Below are 22,726 nucleotides of genomic sequence, written 5' to 3' on the forward strand. Positions count from 1 at the left end.
AATATATTTATAGTTTTTGTAAATTAGATGATTTTGTATCTATTTTTGTTTTCTTTCATTGCTTTATTATAGTATTAATTTTTATTTTGCAAATTTTATCATGTAAGAAACTCCTATTCCTACTCATCTTTAATTCTTTTTACTGTAAATGTTACAGGGTGTTATTGGGTACATTTGTGGCTCAGATGGTCTTGATAGTTCTGGGCTTAGCTCTTCTGTAGGTGTAAGTTTATCTTCATATGCATCGCACTAAAGATTCATTGGAACCTATTAAAAGAATTTAAAAATATTGTCTCAAAGAAGCCATTCTCTTCTTTATATACTAATTTATTTACTAGAATTTTTAATTGCTTGTGGTTTATCCATCTTATTCAAAAAAAAAAAAAAAAGAATTTTTAATTGCTAAGTATGGATCTATCTTTTGGTCTATTTGTGAAGGATCTGTGAAGCTTATTTATCTACTTATTTATTTATTTTTTGTTTTGCCTTGGCCTCTAAGATTCTCTTGCATCATTTTTTTTTTGTTTATGAATGAGATTTATTCATATATTAAGTGTGTGTATCTAGAAGTGTAAAGAAAGAACAACAGAAATCAAATTATATATAGATTTTCCCTTTATTCTTGCATGCTTATGAATAATATCTGGAATTAGAAATTGAAGGGTTCTTCTTCTTGGCGCGCACGCTAAGCTCTCTCCAATGGCGGAGGGAAGAGGACGAGGTCAAAAGCTGGTAGTGCAAGAGGATTTTGTAGTAGCTGATGGGACTAGATCGGCGATTATCCATGGTGGGGAAACTGAGATGGAGGAAGGGGAGGATCAGGGTGTGCAGGAGGAGCATATCTCTTTTGAGATAGCGATGGAGACCTTGAAGAGGGACTCTGATGGTAAGAGTAGTATGGATGATGGGTTAGCTGCTACTGATGTTGTGTTTCAAGGTGATTATGGATCGAAAGATCCTAGTGAAATTGCTGGATTGTATCATGGTATGGGTTCAAAATCATGGACTGATCTGTTTACTGATAATCGGCTCAAGGAGGATGGGAGTTAATTGAAGTTTGTACCACCGTCTCTGTCAAATGACCAAAGAATTGTTAGATTTCACTCTGATGAGCTGGTCCAAGAGGAGCAAAAATGGAAGAATGCTTTATCAGTATTTGTGTATGGTTTGCAACCACGGTTAGAAAGATTGAATACTTTTGTTCAAGCTAGGTGGAGGAAATATGGAGTATTAACTATCTCAAGAGTGACTACTGATCTATTCATTGTTCAATTCTCTAGTGAGGAAGGAGGTGAGCAGTTGATAAGAGATGGCCCATTTACATTTGATAATCACCCCATTGTGCTGAAAAAGTGGAAGCCAAGAATGAGCTTAGATAATGCAGTTTGTGCTTTGTCCATATGGATCCAACTCCTTGGGTTGCCATAGGAATTTTGGACGATGGATATGCTTAGTAAGATTGGAAGTGTGTGTGGGAGGCCATTGTATTGTGATAAATGTACTTTGTCTAAGGTGAAGATTTGCTAGAATTTTGGTGGAAATGGATTCTTCTAGTGATTTTCCTGATGTAATTGATTTGGTAGATGAACAAGGAATTGCTTTCCATTAGAAAGTAATTTATGAATGGAAGCTTGTTGTATGTGTTAGTTGTAAGAGCTTTGGTCATTTGAAACAAGATTGTGAGAATAGCAAATAAGAGAAAAAGGGTATGGAAGATAAAGTCTAAGGAGCAATATAGAGGATGATCTGTATATGTTAATTCAAGGCCTGTTGTGGTAAAGCCTGTAAATGAAGTGCAAGGTGGGAGTTCTGGCTTGGTTTGTAGAGTTGTGGATCAAGAGGTGGCCAAGGAAGTGTGGAAAGACATAGTCAAAGGAAAGGCTGTTATTTCTAAAGGGAATAATGAACTTCATCAAACTCAAAAATGTAATAAAAATAGATCTGGTAAATCATTTGGATATAATGTTGAGGGGGCCTCAAGGGGTGTTTTAATTAATGAGGGTAATACACATAAGAAGGGAAGTACTAATGTGAGAAGTAATGAAATTTTTAGTTGTGGTGCTCAGAATTGCAATAACAGTTTTGGTGTTTTAGAAGGATTAGGAGGAAGTGGTGAAAATTTTACTACTAGTGTTCAAGGCATTGAAGAGGGTAGGAAAGGCAGGGATGCTAGCCTACCAAAGGTATTGAAGTCTGATTATGTCATGGAATATTAGAGGACTGAAGAGTCCTCTAAAGTAATCAGAAATGAAAGATTTGATTGCTAGATAAAAGATTGTGCTTATGGGTGTTTTGGAGACTAGAGTAAGGGTGGAGAATATGGATGCAGTGTGGGCTAAATTCAAGCTAAATCAATGGAATTTAGAACACAATTATCTGTTGTGTAATCAAGGTAGAATTTGGGTTTTATATGATACCCTGAAGATTAGTTTAATGGTCATGGAAACAGGATCATGATTTATCCATTGCAAAGTTACTAGAGGTAATACAGTGTTCTTCTGGACCTGTGTATATGGTTCATATAATACTGAAGTGAGAAGGGAGTTATGGAGAGATTTGGCAAGGCTTGGCAGTGGGTTGAATGTACCTTGGTTAATACAAGGTGATTTTAATGCTATTTGTAGCAATGAGGATAGGGATGGAGGTGCCCCTGTTAATGTGGGAGCTACAAATAAATTCCAGAGTTGGATACTGGGATTAGACCTGGTGGAAGTACAATATAGTGATCCTAAGTTCACTTGGGCCAACTATCAGGAGGGGGATAGGAGAATCTTTAGGAAATTGGATTGGTGCTTTGCTAATAAGTTTTGGTATGCACAAGGAAGGGATCCCGCTTGCTCTGTAATTAATTGCAGTGTGTCTGATCATTGTGGCTTGTTGGTAGACATATACAGTCCAAGATACCATGTAAGAGTACCTTTCAGATTTTTCAATATATGGAGTGAACATTATGATTTTTTCAAGATAGTTGCCAGGGTTTGGAAGATTCCTGTTAGTGGCAGTGCTATGTTTAAGGTGTATCACAAATTGAAGATGCTTAGAGCTGAATTAAGAGGCCTTAACAGGAAAGATTTTGATGACATTTTAGCAAAAGTTCTTATGCGTAGGGAAGAATTGGAGAATGCCAGGTCAACATTACAAGCAGACCCCTTTAATCTGGAGCTTCAACATGAGGAAAGAATTAGACTTGGCCAATTTTAAAGGACATTAAATTGGGAGGAAAGTCTGCTTAAGCAGAAATCTAGATATCAGTGGATCCAGGCAGGAGATCAAAATTCTAAATTTTTCTTCAAAACTTTACAACAAAGGAAAGCCAGGAATTACATTTCTCGATTGACTCTATCAAATGGGGACGAATGCTTAGATCCTTCTTCTATTAAAGAGGCAATATTGGGTCATTTTAAGGACTTTTTGGGCACTAATAGAGCTAGAAATGGTGTCTTTGATAGTTTTGGTTTTGTAACAAAGGTGGTCTCAAGAGATGATTGGGATAATCTATGTAAACCAATGAAGGATGAAGAGGTTAGAGAAGCACTATGGAGTATAAAGGATGATAAATGTCCAGGGCCTGATGGCTATAACAGCTATTACTATAAGAAAGCATGGAGCATTGTAGGCTAGGATATCTGTCTAGTTATTAAGGATTATTTTGTGAATGGGGTGATGCTGAGACAAGCAAATTCTACAGCCATTACTCTCATTCCTAAGGTTGTTAGGCCATAACCAATCACAGATTTCTGGCCTATCTCCTGTTGCAATGTCATTTACAAAGTGATATCCAAGATTCTAGCGTGGAGGTTGAAGAGTGTTTTGGGAAAGATAATCCATTTGAATCAATTAGTATTTATCCCTGGTAGGCAGATATTAGATAACATAATGTTGGCACATGAGCTGCTTAAGGGGTATCATAAGCGAAATCTAGGGTGTTGTGCTATGAAAATTGATTTGCATAAAGCATATGACTCTGTCTCATGAGATTTTGTGGAGGAGATACTGTTGCCGTTTAGATTTCTAGGCAAGTTCATCAAGATGATAATGAATTCAGTGAGGTCTTGTATGTTCTCAATCATGATAAATGGATAGATGGAGGGATATTTCCCTGGGAAAAGAGGGATGCACTTTTATTTATTTTGTGCATGGAGTACTTAACCAGAACATTGCACATGGGGATGTTGTTTCAGTGAGGTTGATCAAAATGGCTCTACATCATTTCTAAGAAGTCTCAGGATTAGTGCCCAATTTGTAGAAAAGTGCAGTTTACTTCTCTGGGGTTAAACATTCTGTTAGAGTACAAATTATGGAAATTTTAGGATTTTAAGAGGGAACACTACCAGTCAAGTACTTAGGTCTTCCCTTGATTTCCACTAGACTGACAAGGGTACAATGCCAAGAACTAGTTTCAAAAATAACTGCTTGAATATCAACTTATATAGTCAAAACACTCTCCTATGCTGGCAGGGTTCAACTAATAAAATCAGTTTTGTCTAGTTTGAATGTCTATTGGTGTTTTATCTTTATATTACCTATGGCAGTGGTTCATGAAGTGGAGAAATTATGCAGGGATTTTTTGTGGCATGGTACTAGGGAAACTAGAAAAGATGGCTTAGTTGCTTGGGATGTGGTATGCCAGTAGAAAGCTATGGGAGGATTAGGAATTAAATCTATGCATTTGTGGAATCAGGATCTTCGAATAAAACACATTTGGGAGTTGTTGCAGGAAAAACAGGCTTTATGGGTAGTTTGGGTGACCAAGTTTAAATTGAAAAAAGCTAAGTTTTTGGTGAATTACAAAAAAAGTTGATTGTAGCTGGAATTGGAGGAAGTTACTGAAGATGAGGGGATTGCAAAGACGATGTTTGAATATAAGTTGGGGAATGGGATGAAATTCTCCTTTTGGTTTGATCCTTGGTGTAATGGAGCTCCAATTGCTGATATTTTCCCAGAGCATAATTTCAGAGAGCCATATATCTCTAGAGAATTGGCTGTACATGAGTTTTGGAGACAAGGTAGATGGGTTTTACCAGCAAGATGGAATTCTATTATGCCTAGAATTGCAGTTTTCTTGAATGGTCATTTTATAGTTCATGAGAATAGATTGGATTCTATTATTTGCAGATGGGTCAAAAATGAAACCTTTGCTGTTGGCGGTGCCATGGGAGCTTTAATGTAGCCTCAAGTAAGAGTTAATTGGGCAAAACTAGTATGGTCAGCTAGCAATATTCCAAGACATGCTTTTGTGTTTTGGTTGGCATTGCATAACAAATTGCTTATAAAAAATAAATTATTTCAATAGGAGATTTCTAATAATGATACTTGTGTACTATGTAATGATGATAAAGAGGAGATTGGTCATCTTTTCTTTGAGTGCTCCTTCTCTAGGGGAATATGGAGTAAAGTCTTGAGAGTTGTGAATGTGGGAAGGGGACCTTTAACTTGGACGAGAGATTTTAGTTTGTTTACCAAGAAGGCCGCTGGAAGACATTGTTAGCAAGACATAGAAGGGTAGCTTTGGCAACAAGTATATATGTTATCTGGAGGGCTCAGAATGGTGTTATTTTTCAACAGAGGAGGTGACTGGTGAAGAAATATTTCAGCAGATCAGAGAGATTATGGTGTTAAAGTTTTCTATCAGATGTCCCGGATTGGAGGGATTGATAATGAAATGTTCTGCAAATGGTTTAGTTGATGATGATTCTAACCAATGGAAACTAAAACTAGTGGTTTTTAATTGTTTGTTGATATAAAGTAAGTGGAGGCAGTTATCATAGTAGAGGTTTGTTGATTGGTGGAAGGAGTGTGTGTGATTGGTAGTGCCTGATTTTTCATTTTGTCTTTTGTGATGTTTGGGTGTGAGTTTAGGAGTGCGATGGTGGTAATGGGCCGGGGTGGACCCTTTTGAGGGTTGGTCTTTTACTGTTTTGTAAATGTTGAGCTTAATAAATATATTTGGTTTGAATTGACAAAAAAAAATCTGGAATTGATTTTGTCTAACTTCTTGATGAATAGGTTGGGGTGCTTACCTTTTGGCTTTAGAAAATGCAGACAGTCTAATTATATCCCAAACAAATAATATAGAGCTGGATAGATAATATTTTTAGAAGTGTTAACGATCATGTACGACTTGATGGAACTGTTGTTTGTATTAGTTTAGGACATTCTGTCCATTTAATGCTTTTCCATGCTTGTTTTTGCTATACTAGAATGACACTGATGACTGACCACATTTAAAGCTATGGTTTCTGAATGGTTTCTTTTGATACTTGAATTTCCAATACACCTTACTGTTTAAATTTAAATATAAGCTTGGCTAAAGTACACTAGAACCTCTTCTTTATTAGTCCGGGATTATTATTGGGTAGGCATTGGTGCATATGTTGCAAACAGATTATATTCCAATGTTGTCACTTTATATCTTGAAGAAAATTTTACCACAACGTTTCTCTCTTGATCTTTTTATAATAGACAGGATAATGTACTTTGTGCACTACATTAACCTGTAACGGCTTTGATAAAATGTTGTCTTACGCTATGTTCTTCTTTTCTGGGACAGGTAACTTCTTAAATTTTGCAAAATTGAAGATTTGATATGACTTTCACTTCTATGGGACATTGTTTAGAAGATTGAGCCGGTAGTAATACGATCTTTGATCTCACTATATAATTTTGTCGTCCATGTTCATGCCAACAAATTTGGGCATATGCATGCAATTTCTACTATTTAGGTTACAGTGATTAAGCTTAATGATCTCTCTATTACTAAAGGATTTTCACTTACAATTGCACATAACCGAGCCTCTTTATTTGCAGAAGGTACACATTTTCATGCTTACAGTATGAGGACATTTTGTTCATGCAGAATGACTGAAAACGAATACTTAGGTCAAAGAAATGGTATTCTTGATCAGTCATCGGTAATGCTTTCTAAATATGGTTGTCGAATACACATGAACTGCAAGGTAAGCTACCCATTTTCAAGGTGAGATTACCATTTCAATTCTTATGTGTGGCAGCAGCATAGGCTATAATCCGAAAAATCTGATTGGGGCACACTTCGACATCATACATCATGTATAAGAAAATCAACAATTTATGTTCTAACTCTAAACCTATATTGATGTTTTTTGAAATAAAGGCATTCACATGCAGAAAAACCGTTTGTTCTTTTAACTTTGGAGATGCCTTTCTCAGCCATTTATATTGTAGTTCTGAAAGAAATCCAAAATGCTAAATTTGAGCCATTAATGACTATTTAAGCATTTATTACTTGACCGAGTGTTGGCTGTCACTACATGCAAGAAAAGTTTCTTGAGTTACTTTGATGTTTTTATATTGCAGGAAATATGCTTAATATCTAGCTCAATTTATTTAATTTTTCATTGAAGTTAATATATTTTCTCGGTTGATTGTGATGGTCAAGTCAACTTTGATGACAAATCTTTGTATTCAATTTGGAACCAACATAGTGTCTGTTTTTTAGATTGCTTATGTTTTTTCTTTGTTGGTTCCTACTAAAATTCTTAACCTTTTTTAGTTTGTTGGGTTTAATACTGCTTATGCATGGTTTTTTTATATGGAAAGCAATCAAGGAGTTAATGGCAAGCTAATGGGAGCGGTGATACCAAGATGGTCTCAGTGCATTCTAGTTAGCAGATCTCTGTTTCATTTTGTTCATAGAGGGGATAGACAATACTATTTTGTAATGAATCTATACATTTCTTATTATGCACAGGACTTATGAACACTTTAGTTATGTGTCTTTTGATTTGATCCATAAAATTGTTTTTATATATTGTTATTTATCATTTTTGTTTTTATCTATTATCAGGTAAAAAATATTATAAATGATATAATATGCAAAAATTGTATAGATATAATGATGATATTATCTGTCAATAAAAAGATTCAATTAAGTTATAGATATCCTGACCATCATATTCGTCAGTAAAAGCTTTTAAAATTTATTTTAAAGTTGAGATATAGTGATGGAAGCTTCATCACTATATATATACTGATGGCATCATCCATCAATAAAACTTTAAAATTTGATCTAAAAATGAAAATATAGTGACGAAAACTTTTGTCATTATAAATATATTGAGCATCCTACATCGGTAAAAACTCTTAAAAATTTCATCACTATAGATATACTGACGGTATTATCTTTTAGTAAAATCTTTTAGAATTGATTTAAAAGTAAAGATAAAGTGACAGATATCTCCGTCAGTATAGGTTATAGCTACATACTCTATGCTATAAGTATATCCTAATGGAATATTGCAATAAACGTAGTTTTGTCAATATAAGCCTATAGGGTCGTGGGATAATTTGACAAAAATTTTACTGTTGCAATATAGTTCATGGTCGTCGGTATAGCATGAAAATGGCTATAATGACAGAAATTGAGGTTTTAATGACGGATTTGTTATTGTCACTATATAACATTTTTTTTGTTGTGAAAGGAGAAAATAGAGTAGGTATGGTACACAATCTATGTGCCCTATTAAGATGCACTATTATATATGAAGGTTAGGTTAGTTTGTGATAAGTTCAGGTCTTTGCTATCATAATGCATATATTGTCATGGAAGAACCCCCAATCCTTATTATATTATGAATAGGAAAATTTAGATTAGAAGACTCTTTTCGTAAATAATTTGTGCTTCATGAATTATGATTTGTATGAGATTCACTTAGAGATTTGTCTTCTCTAAGTGAATCTCATACAAATCATAATTCATGATTAGTATTGAAGGAAAGATTATACACTAGCTCTTTATAAGAATGCAAATACATTAGTCAATGCATACACGACATGAGTTTATTGCTCTCATTAATGATTTGAGAAATGTTGTGACTAATATAGTATGATGACGATCAAGCATCATTTTTATTATATTCATTACCTTCTTCTCAAAAAACTTTTAAGGAAACTTTGATGCTTGGAAGAAATAATATTACTTTTGAGAATATGAAGCGCAACTTAGGATGCAAGAAGAAAATAACTAATTAATTAAGGTCTAGTAGTAAATTTGATGACAATTCTTAAGGTTGTTTGAGAGAGAAATTAGCAATCTAAAAGTTCCAATATGGAGAGATCTAACTTTAAATCTAAGAATAAGGATGCATCTGCAACTTTTCCAAGAAAAAGATTTATATATATAATATATAATATCAAATTAGATTTTTTTTTTTTTTTGAAAAGGATCTTAGAGCTAAAGAAAAAAGAAAGCAAACAAAAATAGAAAAATCAAAAGAAGAGAATGTGACTGGCACAAAGCTCTTCAATCCAGTTTGGTCTATCTAAGCCTCTGAAGAAGAGTGATAATGGTGGGTTAAGGCTTCCATAAGCAGCTAGCTCATCGGCAATGGTATTATCCTCCCTTGGAATTGTAGTAATGGAGATGTTAAGGAAGGCTTTCAGCAATAGCTTTAGTTTCATGATCGACTTGCTTGATCTCCAAGAGATGCAGGGGTGAAAGTGTTTGCATAACTGAGTGACCCCTGGACAATCATAGCAGATTTTTTTGGTTTCCTATTATCTTTGCAAAGTTGGAGGCCCATGCAGATAGCATCAATCTCAGCATTTAAAGGAGATGAATAGTTGGTTCCCAAGGATCCTGCAAGCAGAACCATACCAGAATTAGTAATGATGAGGAAACCAAGACCTTTATTCTCTGAAAACGAGTTCCAAGAAGCATCAGTGAAGAAAAATATGGATTTATAGGATTGAGAGGGTATAGAATACTCCCTGTTGTTGTTTCCATTTGCAATGTAGAAATTCTCACAATATGTGTAAGCCGTGGAAAGAATAGAGCCAAGATTTGGTTGGTTGTTCTTGAAAATATGATTGCATCTCTCCTTCCAAATGATCCAAGTTATAGTGGCTATCAAAGTTTTGATTTGGTTATTATCTTTTCTATTCCTGCCATTGTAAAACAACCATTTGCCTGAACATAAAAAGTTTAAATCAAGTGGATTCCTATTCATCCTTATAAGCATTGGGGTCCAGCAATGGTGGACTTTGGTGCAAAGCTAGATAATATAGGTAGTAGTTTCCTTTTCCAAGCCACAGAAAGGACAACTAACAAAGGGGCCAATGTTTAGATTGTAGAGATAGGCTCCAGTAGTTAGCTTGCTGTGGGCTGATTTCCAAATAAATGTTTTAATATAGGGAATAACTTTCAGTTTCCAAATATGATCCCAGCCCTTCCAAGCATCATTTGCATCTCTAAATGAGTTGATGTGTTCATAAATAGTGGAAGAGATAGTAGCATTATGAGTAGGAGAAACCGATACCCATAGTTTCTCGTTAGCATCAGTAATGTTGACATTCAGATTTGAATCAAGGTCCACAGAATTTCCAAAGAAATTCCTCAGAGAATCAGCATTAAAGGAATTATTCTCAAGAAAATCATTGAAATGAACGTTTTCAAAGTTAATATCCATGTTTAGGAATGTGGGCTTATGAGAGATAGGGAGATCCATAATCAAGGGATCATTCCACCAGTCCAAGACATTTACATAAGTAGAGATGATTTTAAAATTGGTTTTAAGGAAATCAGTGGATTTGCAAATAGATTTGAAAAACCAAGAAGAATGAGTAGGCATGGAATGACACCAAGGATCCCAACCACAGTATTTTTCTTTAAAAATATCCACCCAAATCTTATTTTCTGAATTAAGGATAGTAAAAATGTTTTGGCCATGAGAGAGTGTTTAACAAGTCTGAGATTCCTGATTCCAAGCTTCCTCTCAAATTTCTTTTGAGTAGTGAGAGCCCAACCAACAAAGTGAAAACCACTATTATTGCCATCATAACCCCAGAGAAATTACCTAGAAATTTTAGAGATAGAGTCAAGGTTAGAATTTGGAAGATTTATGACTGAGTGGATATAGTTAGGAATGGCAAAGATAGTGCTGTTGATTAGGATAGAGCGACCTGCTAAAGAAAGTTGTAAATGATTCCACGATTGGATAGCCGATTGAACTCTATTAGGAAGGAAATTTAGTTGATTAACAAGAAGTCTTTTGGGAGAAATGGCAGCACCAAGGTAAGTGAAAGGGAAATTACCAATTATAATACCTACAATCTTAGAGATAGAATTGGCAATTTTCCTATTACACCAGATGGGAAGGTAAATTGCATGATTTGGAGAGATTAGGTCTTTAGCCAGTGAGCTTATGGTAGATGTTAAGGTATAGATGACAATTTCTAGCAGTTTTCCTTGAAGCTTTGGTAACTAAGATGAGATTATCAGCAAACATTAAATGATTAAAATTTCTAGGGAGCTTGCTATTAAAACTAGGAACAAGGTTGAGATTCAAAGCCTTGTTAAGAATAGTAGAAAGAGTTTGAGAGATGAGAAGGAAGAGCAAGGGAGAGAGGGGGTCTCCCTACCTAACTCCTCTACTACTCTTAATCCAAGAAGAATGATGACCATTAAGAATAAAAGGAGAAGGAAACTAGCATGCATCAAAGAAATCCAGAGCTCAGGGAAAGATATTTTCCAGAGGGTGGCAAAAATAGCTATCCCACTCTGCAGTATCAAATGTTTTTCAATATCAATTTTAAGCATCATCCTAGGGAAGGCAGAGGAATCAAATTCTAAGCTATGGGCTATTTCCTGGGCTGCAATTATATTATCATAAGCACCACGCCCCCGAGATAAATCCAGTTTATTCAAGACTAATGAGATTATGAATCACAGACTTTAAACGATTTGCCAAAATTTTTGCTATAATTTTGTAGCACACATTGTAGAGAGATATTGGGCGAAAATCCAAAATAGAGATGTTGTTATCTTTCTTTGGAATCAAAGTGACAAAGGTTTTCCCCCAGGAAGGGTGCATCTAATATCAAATAAAAATGTTATAAATTGTAGGTTTAGAACATAACCATGCAAAAAAAAAAAAAAGCCTAATGTTGATGATGCATGTGTTGCTGAGAAAAGGTAATGATGCATTGTTAGTATAGCACATGAATAAAAACCATAAACAGATGAAACCGTATAACATAAGTAAAGAAATATTAAAATTAAATGATTAATAGATGAATTCGTATAACACAAGTGAAGGCCACATTAAAATTCGATGATTGTCTTGAAACTAGAGAGTAAGAAGATAAAGATACAAACACATAAACTAAAAGGTCTTTCAATAGTATAACAAGTTTTGGTATTCTATAATAGTTGTCAAAGCTTAAAAAGTTGCCATGGTTATTTTATCAAAAAACCACATATAATTGAGTAAGACAAAAATGGTTGGCGAAATTAGGACCAAAGTGACCAAAGTGAGTTTGCCCAGTCCTAACTAGACTTGTTAAAGAGTCGGGCTACCCGCCCAAATTGAAAGCATGCCCGAAAAATAAAAAGGCTTGGACAAAAATAACCCATTTTAAAAACAACCTAGGTTTAGTTCTATTGTAAAAAGCCCAGGACTAACCTGGCCCAACCAGAATTACATAATATATTTATTAATTAGTTTTGTAGACACCTTTATATATATATATATATATATATATATATATATATATATATATATAATGGTTTGAATTTTCATTAATTATTTATTAACTAGTTTTGTATATACTTATAATATATATTTATTGTTAATTCCATTAAATATATTGGTTTGTATATTAGTTTTGGTTATTAAATAAAGTTGTGCATTTGGTATTTTAATTTTAATGTGTTTTATAAAATAACATTTGATCATGTTCACCGATTAATATTATTGTTATTTTTTTATAACTTATTTATTATTTGATAAAAAAAAACTAATTGGGCGGGTTTGGTTAAAGGTCATCAATACGGGTGGATTCTGATAAAATTTAAGGCCTTTATTATTGGGACGGGCCGGGCTGGACTTGGGCAAATTAAAATTTTAGTAACTATAGACTTAGCTAGACCCGAACTTGGCTCGGACCAACTTGGCTGGGCCCATGAACATGTCTAGTCTTAACAAGCTTCCTCTAGGCCCAACAAACTTGCACGAGCAAAGGTAAGCCTGTTTATATTGCTAGATCACCAAGCTTGACACCTGACATGTGGGTGTGCTCACATGTGGCCTCCTAAGATTGAGCATAGATTTTCTGGTGCAACGGCAATCAAAGTTTTAACTTATCTTCATAAAAAACAGAAAATGGTATAGATATATGAATACAAAGTGAGATAACAGAGGAAATACCAAGGAACTAACAATCTTAGATTATTTAATGTTCATCAAATAAATAAGTACGGCTAAGAAGAAGAGGTAAGAACAAATCAATGTCAAGTTAGACATATCTCATTTCCTAGATTATAAGATTTAAAGATATAAAGTCACCTATATTACGCAAAGAAATTAATAAATGGTATTTAAAGTAAAATTTCAAAAATGAAACGATAAAGAAGAGAACAACCAAATTCTTGTTTAATTTGGCAATCATTGATCAAATTAGAATCGTGAGATTCAGTTATGTGATTGTGATGCAATCAGTTTACACAAAAGAAAATATGACCCAATGAATTCCCAAAAGAGCTTTTATGCTTGCAACTATTATAAAGTGACAATTGGAATAAGTGCATAAGTGAACTATTGAATTAAACAAAAAATGACAATAGGAAACTAAATAGATAAATTGGAAGTAACATTTGTTAACTAGTATTTCATACAAATCAAAGTGAATGAAGAAAGATGCCATATACATATCACAAAATCATAATTATTTGAAGCCATTTGCACAATAGAATATCACACCAATAGAACTAAGATTTAAAAGTGGCATAAGAATGAGTACCAAATAAAGGAAGCAATACTATTACATTCACAAGAGTAAAAAAAATTGTTCCTCATATTAAAACTATGACATATTGTCATCATCAAAAAAGCTTTGAAATATCCAAAGGCATGGCCATCCTTTTAACTAAATAGAATTATCCAAATCAATAAATTCAAGGGAGACCGTCATTTTACAAAAGTTATTTCTTTGTGTAAGGATACAAACTATATATCAACATATCAATGGATACAATTTGATCCCAAGTGTTTAAAAATGCTTCAACATGAGTATTATATTTTTAGCACTAACCTAATCTCATTACCATATTTATTTTCTTCTAGATAAATAACAAAAAAATGATTTAGATTACATCATTCATAGAAGTTAGGCTTTTTCTTCTCATTGAACAAAACCAAATAACACATGCTTAATGTGCACATATAAAAAAAAAAGAACACCAAGTAATTAAAATCAATACATAACCCTTCATCACTAATACCTTCAATGAAGAACTAAAATAAAAGCCAAAACAAAGAACAAGATCTAACATTAATATGAAATATTTTTTCAAAAATATACAAAATTCAAGAAGGATCAATAGCACTAACAAGATACATAACCCAAACGAACAAAATTATAAAAGGATCCAATCATTCACATATTCCAAATATGGGTAAACTTTAAAGTTTCCAAATTTTTCTCTATAATTATTGATCATTTAACTAAAAGTTAAGTTGGAACTCCTAAGATGAACTACCACTATCAACCTTTGATTTTATTTTCTTTTTAGAAAAAAGATTTGGATGGATGTTCAGCATGACACCACCTTTATTGTTTGTGACATATTCCAAAAGCTTGCTCAACTCATTATTTCTAATTGAAAGTTGGATATACCTTAAAAAAATGTTAATTTTTTGGAAAACCATAGAAAAGGATTCTAAAATCTTGCAATAAAAAATAATAAGAAGTCAAGCAAGCTTTTAGAATACCTCACAATCATTAAGGGTGGTGTCTTCTTGAACATCCATCTAAATCTTATTCCTAAAATGTAAATAAAACCAAAGTACAATACTGGTAGTTCATCTTAGGAGTTCCAACTTAATCTTTTCTTTAATGATCTATAATTATAAGGAAAAACAGGAATATGTTAAAGTTTTCCCATATTTAAAATATGTGAGGATCCTTTTATACTATGGTTGATTTGGGTTATGTATCTATCAGTGCTATTGATCCTTTCTTAATTTTGTGTAGTTTTGAAAAATATTTCATATTAATGTTAGATCTTGTTCTTGGTTAATTTTTTTGGCTTTAGCTTAGTGGTTCATTAGGAGGCATCAATGATGAAGGCTTATGCATTGATTTACTTGGTGTCCTCTTTTTGGATATGTGCATATCAAGCATGTGTTATTTGATTTCTTTTCAATGACAAGAAAAAGCCCTAACTTCTATGAATGATATCATCTAAACTAATTTTTTTATGTATCGTGAAGAAAATAAATATTGTAGTGAGATTTGGTTAGCACTAAAAACGCCATATGTGTGGTAAAATACTCATGTAGAAGTATTTTTAAACAAAACCCATGTATACTGAAAAATGGCAAACCATAACCATAGTAAGAAATGAAGAAGATGCCTTAGCAATAAGATGCTTTAAGATGCTAATGAAACAAATAGAAATAGTAGGCTGATATACTCAACAAACTTGCCAGCCTTAAGGTATCGAGTAACACTACTAACTGGGAACTTGATGTTGGCCCTCTTAGAAAAAGAAGTGGACTTTGTATCCTTGAGTTTTCTAGGACAACTATTCTTAATTTTTGCCTGAGAAGTCATGAAGATGTTTGGATGTAGAATTACAAACTTTAGACAAGTGTTGTTATAGATAGAAAAGAAGACAAAAGCACTGATATCCTAATAAAAAAGAAGAAAGAAGGTTTTCTATTGAGATAAACAAAAGGGGAATTTATATAGAGGGATTGCTATTAATTCTAAGGACACTGATGAGTGCATTTCATATAGATATTTTATACCCTTTTCATGTATTTATCTTGTCTCTAAGCATTTATTTGTTGTGGTTTGATGCTGTTGTGAGTATTATTGTTTAATCGTGCAGGAAAACATGTTCTTGGGGAAAAGAAGAAGATTCGACACAAATGCAGCATGAAAAGAAGTCAAAATACAAAGTTTTAGGCCAAGCACAGGCATACTTTCACCCCGTGCAAATTACAAGACTTCAGAAATTCAGTTGAAGAGAAAATCACAGTGCAACACTATAGTAAAAACACTGCATCAGATTGATGTAGTAAAACATTGTAGTAAAAGTCAAGAAAAAAAAAGCATGGTTTCATAGCTCCTTTTACAAGCGTGCTTCTAGGAAGCACGCCTGTGTTCTCCCAATACTTTTCACTATAAAAAGGACTTCTTAAGAGCATGCCCATGCTTAGGCTGTGTTGAGCCTAAAAAACATTTTTGAAGCGAGATCTAGGTCATTTTCTGGGGCATTCTTTCTTTTCCTTCCGGGTGATGACTGCTAAGGTTTTCTTCTTCACATTTCTGGGGGCTGGAGTGGATCTAAGGTGGAAGAGCGCAAGTAGAGTGGAGCTTCATTGCGGTAACTTCCTCGATGCATGATCGGAGAGATTTGAGAAGAAAAAGGGAGTCCATGGATTCTTCTTCTTTGTTTTCTTTATCTTTTCCTTATTATGTGTACCATGTGGGGTTAATTATTCTCCGGTGCCCCGGATATATGAACCTTTAGTTTACATGTACTTGTATTTACTATTTTACAATAGCTATGGAGTCTTATTATTTTCTTCTATGTTAAACCTTGTGTTTCATAACTTGATGTGCATGATTTGTGTCATTGTAGTTGTAAAATTCGATGTGTGTTGATTGCCATAGTTGTAGTTGCTTTTGTGTGATTACAAAACTTGACGTGCATGATTTCCATAGTTACAATTGCAAAACTCGATGTATTTGAGTGTCATAGATGGAACATTGCTTATAGAGCACACATACGAGCCGTAAGATGTACCTAATAGTCATTATGGAAGAGTCGATACATGTTTCTCTAGGGGATTAGTCCGAGGCGCTGCTTTATCTCTGTGTCTCTCATCTAGTTTATTTCCAGCCCTTACTTGTCATTCTTCCTCCTTTTAGGTTATTAGTTATCTTCTTTACCCAAATCATTGATCAGCCTAGATATTATAAAAGAAATTAGTATTGAGAGTCTCAGTCCCTGTGGTTCGACAACCCTACCCCTCTCGAGGTACCACTGTATTACTTGATATGATTTGTGCACTTGCAGAAAGTAGCCATCAAGCACACTCATTGGTTAGTGAAGATGCTACTTAATTTGTTGGTCTGGACTAATCCATGCTCCTTGTGATACCGACAAAATTAATTATGGGTCATACATAGTTTTTGTTTACATGTATAACCTTTAAAATGTGTGAAGTTATAAAATTTTCTATAATTGAACAAAATTCTACTTAGCAACCCTTGAAAAATATGGAAATTACTCACCACAACCATCTTTAATTTTATTCTTCTTCTATTACAAAAATCTATTCCTTTGGGTAAATTGTTTTATTTTAAATTATCTTTTACTTTATAATTGTTGTTACTAAAGATAATGAGATCACTATCACCATCACTAATATCACCAAGAGTTATGATACATTATCAAAGCTCTAAATAGAAAACTCAAAAAAGCATTCTAATAGAGATGATACCACTCAAAAGGGTCAAGTTTTGAGACCAAGATAATGATTAATCTACTATTGTTAAACAGAGCCAATCTATGGAAGCAGAAAATGTCATAAGAGAAGTTGCTACATTTGCTTCTTGTGGAGACTCTTTGTTAGGAATTAAAGATAAGACATCAGAGGATGAATTTTACATTAAAGATGGTGTTATTGGTATTTTAGAGGATGAATATGGTCCCAAAGTTTTTATTTCAGAAAGACTTCATGTGTTAAATGAGAAGCAATGGATAAATGCAGTGATTGTCAAACTAACGAGCCATCCGATTGGATGTAAAATGCTTTGTGATAGAATCCAAGAGATGTAGGCTCCTCAAGGTGAATATAAAGCCATAGATATGGATAATAACTTCTTCCTAGTTCAACTATCTTATGAGGAAGATGTGATGACAATCTTATTAGGTGCCCCTTGAATTATCCTACGCTATTACTTGTATGTACAACAATCGATCCCTTCTTTTCATGCTCCTTTTGCTATTGTGCAAAAGATGGTAACCTGGATTTAGTTTCTAGATATCCCAGTTCAATATTGCCATATAGTGGTTCTTTCTAGGATTAGTAATATGGTTGAAAAATCTTGAAGGTATATTACAACATTTCTATAGCCAAAATGGGTAAATTTGCTTTAAGTTGCAGTTGAAATTAATCCATCAAAACCTTTAATTCCAAGGTTTATGTTAGATAATTTATGACAAAGAATTGAATATGAAGGCTTGCCACAAAATCGTTTTGAATGTTGGAGAGTAGGTGATGAAAGCATAGTATATCTTCTTAAGATTGGTGCAACAAGTGCCATTTATCACATTGTGATAGTGGAGTGTGCTACTGACAACTTTAAGGATGATCAATTTAGGCCTCGGACGATTTTTCAATGCAATTCAAAGAAGGATAGATCAATTCCTCAAAATTGTGCCTGAAATTCCAAATTAATAGTTCCTAATATTGTGGGATCTAGATTCTCTATCCTAAATAATTTGGAGAAGGTTACAGAGAAGGTTGCATTGATGAATTCAACTATTAAAGACAAAGTGGATATCTAATGCTTCAATCTTTTCAAATATTTGTGAAGTGCAAGAACGTGTATCTGCTTATCTACCCATTGATTATAGGCTAACTATGCAAATCTTACCAAATGCAGATGATACTTCACCAACACACAATCTGCGACCCATAAAGCCATTCCAATAGCTTAGATATCCATAAAAAAAATAAGGATAAACTTTCTATAACCAAAGTTGGGGGCTCCATATATGCTCAAGGTGTATTCATAGTTCCATCCAAGTAGACTAGCCTAGCTAAAACCAAACAATAGACAATGCAATCAATGATCCTACCAAACATCATCGATAACCAATCAATTAACATAAGGTGTATTGGTGGTGCTCTTTTTCGATAATTCCCATAATATATCTCTTCCTAACAATAATATAGCTTCATTGCTACTTGAGCTGAGATTAAAGATCCTTTAGATAATGCAAAAAAAGTAAAGCAAAGGCACTCATTCTGTTTATGAGAGGAATTCCAAGTCGAATTATATATAGGTTAGAGAATCATTAATGACAGTTGTATATTCCTTAACTTTATTATTTATATCTATCTATTTTATTTTTCGAAATGCCAAGGGCTAGTAATAGGACATTTAAAAGGGGTTGCTAGGAAATTATTTTTCAAATGTGATATAGTTGCTATTTCTAAGCCAAAGATTCATTTAAGATGGACATATGTAACCAATCGGGTCTTCTTATTATTGTTAATGCTCACCCTAATCACATGATTCATAAGAGTTCTTGGGAGGACCTGATTAAAGTAAGCTGACATATAAACAATCCATGAGTAACCATGAGTAACCATGAGTGACTCTAATGTCTATAAAATAGTTAAAAAGAAGCATGTTGGTGTTAATACTAACCTCTCAAACTTTGTTCAATTCAGTGATTTCTTGAATAAATGTGACTTCCATAATCTTGGGTTTGTTGGTCCTAAGTTTACATGTCCTCAAGGGCTTTTACATGAATAGGTGGATGGAGCTGTTGGTAATGATCAGTGGAAATCATCTTTTCCTGAAACTCAATTATATCACCTTCCGAAGCTAAAAATAGGTCATCACCCCATTCCTTTACATTCAGAGTATTAGTCCTACTTCTATTAGCTTGAGGCCTTTTAGTTCCAAGCTTGGTGGTTAACCCATCTTGTACTTAATGATTTTGTGAGTGCTAACTGGGATTCTCAAGTTTCTTATAATATTGTAGCTAGCTTTTTTCAGAGAAGTTATAATGCTGGAACAAAGAGTTGTTTAGGAACATTTTTGCTAAGAAAAGAAAAATTCTTAATCTTATTGCTAATGTGGTACAAAGACTTGGGTTTAACTCTTCTTGATACCTTTTGGATCAAAAAGAAGGCTTGAGTTGGAGTATGAAGAAGTTCTTCTTCAAGAGAAATCTTGTGGTTTCAAAAAATCAAGGTCACGATAGATTTTCCATGGAGATTGCAACATAAGATTTTTTTTTTCAGTAAAGTATATTCTTGCATGTAGAAGAAGAAACAAAATTAAGAGTCAACTAAGAGTTAATGAACTAAGAGTTAATGAAATGGCTATAAATTCCTATCAAAATTTGTATATAGAGGGATTTGGCCATTATAAACCATTACTTTGGCATTACCGATTCCCTCTTTTGAGCTACTCAGAATGTGCTAGTCTCATGAAAAATGTAGAGCACTTGGAAATTAAGAAAGTAGATGACTCTCATAGGCATAGATGGTTGGACTCCCATTTTTTACCAGTCAGAATGGAATGTTGCTGGTCAATTTGTTGTTATTCTAGTGAAGATTTTCCTATTAACAAGTCAATTATTTCTTGAGCTTAATGAAACTATCCTAGTGTTAATTCCCAAAATCACTAGTCCAAAGAGATTCTCCAATATGTTTCAGATTGCAAAATTGTTGATAACACAATAATTATCCAAAAAGTTGTCTATTCTAAGAAATTGAAGAAAGGGAAGAATGAATGGATGGCTATTAAAGTATATTTTGGCAAACATATGACAAATTAACTTAAAAGTTTTATTCATGGCACTCTTTTTGCTACAAATAGTTGATCAGATTATGGAGTGTGACAAGGAGATTCTCTTTCTCCCTATATTTTTGTGCTTTATATGGAAAGGCTAGCTAATGGCATTCAAGTTGCGGTTGATAAAGGCTATTAGCATGGTATTCATTTAGCTAAGAACAATCTTTTCCCCCATATTTTTTGTGCTAATAATATGTTATTGTTTTAAGAAGCTTCTATGAACCAAGTTCAGTTTATTCAAAACACTTATAGCCTTTTGGGCAAACCTCTAGTTAGAAAATAAATAAGCAACACACCAAAATTTTCTCCTCGAAAAATGTTATTGAGACCTTCAAAATTCTATTCGCAATGCATTTTTTTTTTTTTTTAAATGCCACTTCTGCTTTGGATAATACTTGATCTTCAATTATTCACAATAGATCAAGAAGATCACATATCAACGGATTATTGATCACATCTGGACCAAGCTAGCTATTAGGATGGAAAGCTAATCAGTATAATTTGCAGAGATAGTTTCTTTAGCTTAATCTTGCCTTCTATCTATTCCAATTTTCCAAATGCAATTAGCTAAACTTCCTACCCATGTTTTTAATGAAACTGGTAAGGTGGTTAGGGTTTTATTTGGGAATCCTTAATGGAAAAACAAAAGATGAACCTGGTTAACATGGATCAAGTGCGTAAAAGAAAGTCTATGGGAGGGTTTGGTTTAAGAAAGGCCAAGGCTTTTTTTATAAAAAGCTAGCTTAGGGGATTATGACTCAACATCATGATCTATGGGTCTAGATAATGAGAAGCAAATATTGTAAGAATGATGTATGATCTTGAAACAAGGACAACAAACAAAGCTGCTCCACTATATGGTGTGGCATCAAAGTGGTTTGCGACAAGGAGAATCATTGTATTTCATGGTTTGATGGATGTGGAAATCATGTGAGATTTTGGCATGATCATTGGTATGTAGACAAGCTAATTAGTTTGCCATTATGGGATTAAGTGATATACATAAACTAAAGAAAGTGAAAAATTATATTAGATGTAATGCTAATTAGGAATGGAATTCAATTCATAATTACCTCTCTTTTAAAGTTTTCTCTGTAATCACAACAAATTTTCTTTTTTGTGAGAAAGGACTATGAGATTACCCCCTTATGATGCATAACAATTTGGGTAAATTTTTAGTAAAGGTTGCATATAACTAGCTAACAGACAATAATGTAAAATGAGGAACATTGTATTTGGTGCAATATATGACGATGGAAAAGCCCTCAACACGTGTGTCCTTTCATGTGGCTTTTTGTTCATGAAAAATTAGCTACTAAGTCTCTTTGCAATAAAAGACATTTGTAGCTTTAGTTTTGTCTTAGGTGCAATCAAGTAGAGGAATCAATGAATCATAGTCTCAAGGACTGTTGTTTTGCTAGACAAATTTGGTCTCAATTATTAATAGTTAAGGGAGATCCTAGGTTTTTATTGTGATTTTAAGGATTGGTTTTTGAAAAATTTATGTTTATCTAAATATAGTCATCATGAGCATCTTATATAGTATACTTGAATTGGTACAACTATATGGATAATTTGGCATAGCAAAAATCTATGTGTTTGAGAACATGTGTCACAATGTACGTATCCTGTGTACCAAATTCTTCAACGTGTAGACGAATCTTAAGCTACATTATCTTCCGACACATAAGTTTTTAGCTCAGTTTGGCGATGGAAGAATTGCAACTACACCTTTGGCATACCAAGCCGGCCACTTGGTTTAGGTTTGTTAAAGTTAATATTGATGGTTAAGTATGTTATTAAAATGCTTAAGCTATAGCTTGTGGTTTAATTCGAGATAACTGAGGAAATTGGATTTCTAGGTTCCTTTGCAATCTAGCCATGTGCTCTTCTTTGAATGTTGAAATTTGGGGAGCCATATAAAGCTTAAATTTGGAATGAGATTTGAGGTATCGAAGAGTGATTTTAGAAATGGATTTTGTTAAAGTTACAAGTTGTATATCATATAGTAGATCATAAAAGTAGCATGATTGAATCTTGTAATAGCTAGCATCCATGTTGAACAGAAAAAGCAATGTAGAAATTTTTTTGATTCCTCTCACTATTAAAACTCATGTAGATTAATTAGGCCACATTA

The 22,726-nt window shown here is 33.6% G+C and overlaps 1 protein-coding gene across 5 annotated transcripts; it reads left to right on the forward strand.

The window, feature by feature from the left end:
- The first annotated feature begins 519 nt into the window (after positions 1 to 519).
- On the forward strand, positions 520 to 7,723 carry LOC120269238. 5 transcript variants are annotated; one of them, XR_005539109.1, is made up of 4 exons: positions 520 to 937; positions 6,551 to 6,629; positions 6,808 to 6,956; positions 7,579 to 7,723. XR_005539109.1 is itself a non-coding variant. In XM_039276580.1 (3 exons), exons 1-3 carry the CDS (start codon positions 700 to 702, stop codon positions 7,591 to 7,593), a joined length of 351 nt encoding a protein of 116 aa, XP_039132514.1. In that variant the 5' UTR covers positions 520 to 699; the 3' UTR covers positions 7,594 to 7,723. The 5 variants fall into 5 exon arrangements, 2 of the variants coding, with proteins under 2 accessions (XP_039132514.1, XP_039132513.1); XR_005539110.1 differs by having other exon boundaries at positions 520 to 886; XR_005539108.1 differs by having other exon boundaries at positions 520 to 6,629.
- The last annotated feature ends 15,003 nt before the right edge of the window (positions 7,724 to 22,726 follow it).

Source organism: Dioscorea cayenensis, chromosome 9, assembly GCF_009730915.1.
Source record: "Dioscorea cayenensis subsp. rotundata cultivar TDr96_F1 chromosome 9, TDr96_F1_v2_PseudoChromosome.rev07_lg8_w22 25.fasta, whole genome shotgun sequence".
In the NCBI taxonomy this organism is placed as follows: Eukaryota; Viridiplantae; Streptophyta; class Magnoliopsida; order Dioscoreales; family Dioscoreaceae; genus Dioscorea; species Dioscorea cayenensis.